The sequence below is a fragment of the Bison bison genome, unplaced genomic scaffold (genome assembly GCF_000754665.1).
Source record: "Bison bison bison isolate TAMUID 2011002044 unplaced genomic scaffold, Bison_UMD1.0 scf7180017864472, whole genome shotgun sequence".
Classification (NCBI taxonomy): Eukaryota; Metazoa; Chordata; class Mammalia; order Artiodactyla; family Bovidae; genus Bison; species Bison bison.
In genome coordinates, this window is record NW_011495033.1 from 12,671,964 (window position 1) to 12,677,367 (window position 5,404).

The window sequence follows — 5,404 nt, forward strand, 5'->3', positions numbered from 1 at the left end:
CAATTTTAAGCATTCAGGAATATTTTAATTGCAGCAATGTTAAAATATTTTCCTAAGTTATTATGCACATATTCATACAATTATCCATGTTATTTTTATACAAACGGTTTGCTTTAAGCATTTTGCAACAAAAGCAAATAAAAATCGATTCAGAACAAAATATCAAAACATACTCCTTTAAATTATGGATTTTCAAGGTTGAAAGGGATTTGCATGATTTTATAGTATCAAACTACACATTTCACAGATGAAACTAATTCCCCAAAAGGCATGACTTAGCAAATTTTAGTGGCAGAGCCAAGAACAGAGTCCAAGTCTCTTGCCTTCCACCTGGTACTTTTCCTATTATCACACTACCCTTTATCTGTGGATTAAAAACTATGCCAAAGAGGACAAATGATTTCACCCTTTCAAAACAATTTAGAAATTACCTTCTAATCCAGTGTTTGAAACTTTTTACTGATCACCTAAGAAAAAGATCTAATACTAGATGGGACTGAATATATCCCAATCTACAGATACAGTCTTTAACTGGTAAATTATCCATTTAAGTTTCTTTGAATTATGCTTAGAGTTGTAACATCCAATGCTATAGAAACAATTAAGTTGTATTCAATCTAAATGCCATTGAAACTAAAGTAAATATAGTCATATATAATAAATCGTCCCAAATAAAAAGATACCTGACTTCAGAGAATTTTGACTTGAAAATAATGAAACACATCCACAACTTAAACAACTCATAGCATTTCAATTCAAATCACTCACAAGAAGCCTAAATGTCTACTGAATAACAGATGTTTCTTGGAAAAGATCAGTGAATGTATTTTTGGAATGATGTCAGAGAAGAGCTTTTATAACCATTTTTAATCAGAAGTACAGCTTCATTCATAAAAACATAGAGTCAAAATTTACAGAAAGGCTTACTGAGATATCACAGAACATTTTTCAGCTACTGTTACATGTTTGGGTTTACTTATTAAATTTATATTTGAAGTTTCCTATCTTGGCTGCATAATTGAAACCTTTCAGCTAGAAAAGATCACTTTTTTCCACAATGGTGATGAGGCTAAACAATCAGAATTGAAAATCTGGAGTCCTTAATTTGGCATCTTATGATTTTATATAAATTTGTTTAAAACATGCTTGATTTAGGTTTAATGAACAAAAAATAATTTCAATTAGAAATGCATGTAGTTTTCTTCTTAATTCTTAACTACTTAGAAGTAGGAAGTTTAATATAGGAATATACTTTTCAAGAAGACTGTGACTTCTAAAAAAAAAAAATCTCAGACTGATCTGAGGTAAAATCTAGAGAAACATGATCCACGGATGACTGGATTAGATTGCTATTAATTTTTACATATCAGTATGAAAACAAATGGATGAAGAGGACTACAAAAACAAATATTCATGTGAAATTTAAAGTGCATTAGGAAACTACGTATCTTCCAAATGGATTAATTCACTATAGCATTTAGCAGAGGAAGACTTCTTGGAGGAAAATATTTTTTAAGAATCAATTTATTAAAACTTGAGAGTAGTAAAACTTGTATTTTTAAACATAATACAGTCTTTGGATTAAAGCGAAAAATATATCTCAAACTAAAAAAAAACCCCAAAGACCATACTACTTATCCAATTTACAATATAGTTGAATATATGCATGATGGTATGTTTTTATAGCTTGACAGTTAAGTATTATTACCTAACACCAGGAACACATCTTTATTTTTGGAAGGAGACAGTTTAAAGTTCTTTATATCCATTTCCTGAGTATTTTCCCAGTTCCAATTCATTTACGAGTTGTTTTTACATTACTACCAAGGTCATCAACTTTACTTTCTTTAATAGGCATGAGTCTTTTCAACTTTGTGTCTGTGCAGTCCTCAGCTTCCATTTCTCTGACTGAATCCACTCCTTTCGTAGTTTTAATTTCAAAAAGATCTTCAGTTAAAATGCAATTTGAACTATTAGTCAATCTACTGTCTCTCTCAGTTCCAACTAGTTCATTCTTTTCTTCATTTGTCTCTACAGGATCATAAAGTTCAGGTGTAAAATAGATAGATTCATCCTCTGCTTCTGTTTCAGAAGCTGTATTTGAAGGAGAAGGTTCAGCTTCTTCACTTACTACAGACAACTGAATTGCTGGATCTTCTGAATTCAGATTAGCAGCATCAACGTTTGTAGATGGAACAATGGTTTCTGATTGAGGGCACGCTCCAAATGATGTATCTACTGTCAGAGATGAGGACTCATATTTATCAGTGAGCGGCAAAACTGTTTCACATTTCTTTTCTGTTTTGAAAGTGGAAGAAGTAGAAGCACAGTCCTCTGATGACCTAACCATAGGTGTTCCAGTCAGAATTTTACCAGTAAGACACTGTCCCCCCAAATTACTCCCAGACCAGCTAACTTGGTCTATTTGTTTGCTGAAGGTTGGGCTTGTGGATCTGGAAATCACAATTCCTTCTGCTCCTACTGCCTGGGCAGACTCTTCCAATAATTCTGGATCATCTACAAATACAAGAGTGTAAGAGTGTTAACTTTCTGCTCCTAACATAATAATTGTTACATTAAAAGTGATTTTTGTTAGAAATACTGAAATAACTGTATAGGATGCATAATTCAGAGCCCATAACAAGCAGTAGCAGGACTTCCATTTTAGAATGTAAAGCACAGCATGTTAACTCTGAAAGGAATCTTAGGTCTCCAGTGGTTCCTAGCCCAAGTTATAATGCTGTCTGGTAAACTATCAAATTCCACACCAGCGACCTCAGAAGTGAACAAGAAAAGGAAGGATAAAAAGGAAAAGAAAGAAGGCTGAGTAACGGGGGAAAGAGGCTGTAAAAATGCCTTAAAAATCCACTAACCAGTGATTGAGAAAAACTGACCAAGATTAATTCCCTAAGGTAGCTGACAACCGAAAAAAAAAAAAAAAAGGAAACTGACAACCACAAAGACTAAGATATTTGCTTGAGGTTATAAAATTGGTTGGTAATCAGACCTGGACTAGAAACTAGTATAATGGCCTAGAATTCACTATAACATTTAGTTAGGCTACAAGCATATACTCAAAAATAAATACTTAAAAACTGATATATGAAACAACCATAAATGATATCCAATGATATAGAACACAGTTTGGCAAACTTTTTCTGTAATAGGCCAGACAATAAATATTTTAGGCTTTGTGGGTCATATGGTATCTGTTGCAACTACTCAGGTATGCTGTTCTAGTGTAATATTTACCATTACTTAACTCTGCTCTTGTGTACTATACGTGAGTGATTGACTGTGACTGCATTCCATTGAACTTTACTTACAAAATTAGAGAGCAGGCCAAATTTGGTCCATAGGCCATAATTTGCTAACTCCTGATATATTATACTCTAATATATTTAAATCATATTCTAAGTTTTTCAAATTATATTCTAACCTAGCATATTCTGATATTTTAAACTATTATTTTTTTATCATTTAGAATAAATGACTTTCACATCTCTGTCTCTGGAGGGACAGGTAGGCAGATATTCCTTCTTCTATTAAGACTCAAAATGTTAAGTGACTTGCTCAGAGGGTCACAATTAGTAGCAAAGCTTCTTAGTGGAAAACCAGAAAATATGTATAGGTCTCTGACAAAAGTTTGTTCCCATTCCAATACACTATACTATTTCATTATTTTATGATAACACCTTATATTACAAACCAACATATTTAAGGACATTAATCTGTAGCATAACAAATATCATTTCACTGCATATAATGAGACTTCTCTACTAAATGTAAATGGGTAGAACTTTTCATACTTTTCTCCTTTTTGGAGATGATGGACTTTTATTTATCATTTTAGGATATGGTAGTTTTAAACACATTTTTGCTTTACCTTCCATAGCATATTCTGGTGATAAATGGCTTGCTGCTTCTAAAAAATAGGTACTGTCCTTCGAACAAGCCCCTCCAAGTGTAGGCTCACTGCCCTGTATAGATTTTCTGTCTTCTTTGGATGCAGCAATGACCTTTTGGTGCTTTTTGGCGAATTCAGCCAAGGACTCCAGTGCACTCTCAAAGGTTGAATGGTGCTGAATCAACTGTCGAACCCATTTAGAAAGTCCTAAGGCAAAAAGTAAAACCAGCAAAGAAACTTTGGTTATTCGTGACGATATACTAAGAAAAACAATTAGATAACTTCTCTGGTAAAGTAATCTACTTTGAATTTAGAGTATATAGAATGATTCTCAACCGTTTTCCTGCCTTTTTACCTTCTTAAGTACAATATGCTCTGGAATCAGTAGCATTTCTCTTTACATGCAGTGACTGTCAACTGGATGGAGGGAAGAGACAGTAGAAGTAGAATGGAGATAGGGAAATGTATTATTCATCAATCTGAATAACTGGGGAATAAGGCAAATTTAATTTTATCATTGTTGTTATTGTTCAGTCACGAAGTTGTGTCTGACTCTTTGCGACCCCATGGACTGCAGCATCCCAGACTTCCCTGTCCTTCACCATCACCCAGAGTTTGCTCCAACTCATGTCCATTGAGTTGGTGATGCCATCCAATCATCTCATCCTCTGTCATCCCCTTCTGCTCCTCCCCTCAATCTTTCCCAGCATCAGGGTCTTTTTCAAGGCGTCAGCTCTTCGCATCAGGTGGCCAAAGTATTGGAGCTTCAGTTTCAGCATCAGTCTTCCAATGAATATTCAAGGTTGACTTCCTTTAGGATTGACTCGTTTGACCTCTGTGCAGTCCAAGAAACTCTCAAGAGTCTTCTCCAGCGCCACTATTCGTAGGCATCAATTCTTTGGCTATTAGCTTTTTTTATAATCCAACTATCATACATGACTACTGGAAAAACCACACCTTTGACTATATGGATCTTTGTTGGCAAAGTGATGTCTTTGCTTTTTAATACGCTGTCTAGGTTTGTCATAGTTTTCCTTCCAAGGAGCAAGTGTCTTTAATTTCCTTGGGGCTCATCTTCCGGCGTCATATCTTTTTGCCTTTTCATACTTTTCATGGGATTCTCGTGGCAAGAATACTGGAGTGGTTTGCAGTTCCTTCCTCCAGTGTATCTACGTTGTATAGGAACTCTCTATGACCCATCCATCTTGGGTGGCCCTGCATGGCACAGCTCATAGCTTGAGTTACGCAAGCCCCTTTGCCACAACAAGGCTGTGATCCATGAAGGGGAATTTTATTATAATTCCCCACAAAAATTGCCTATTTTTTAATTGCAGAGAAAATAGAAGTTGTAAACAACACAATCTCTTTTTACAACTTTTAAATTTGATTCCTTGAGCAAAAATAAATTGGAGTTTGATCCCTGGGTTGGGAAGATCCCCTGGAGAAGGGAATGGCTACCCACTCCAGTAGTCTTGCCTGGAGAATGCCATGGACCGA

At 35.0% G+C, this 5,404-nt stretch overlaps 1 protein-coding gene across 1 annotated transcript in view; it reads right to left on the bottom strand.

Annotated features, from left to right (window-relative positions):
- Positions 1 to 1,508: 1,508 nt before the first annotated feature.
- Positions 1,509 to 5,404, bottom strand: part of BRIP1 (BRCA1 interacting protein C-terminal helicase 1) — a 179,296-nt gene continuing 175,400 nt past the window's right edge. The window contains 4 exon segments of the mRNA XM_010861591.1: positions 1,509 to 1,778; positions 1,780 to 1,804; positions 1,806 to 2,517; positions 3,887 to 4,114. Coding sequence (XP_010859893.1) covers positions 1,695 to 1,778; positions 1,780 to 1,804; positions 1,806 to 2,517; positions 3,887 to 4,114 — 1,049 coding nt within the window. The 3' untranslated portion in view covers positions 1,509 to 1,694.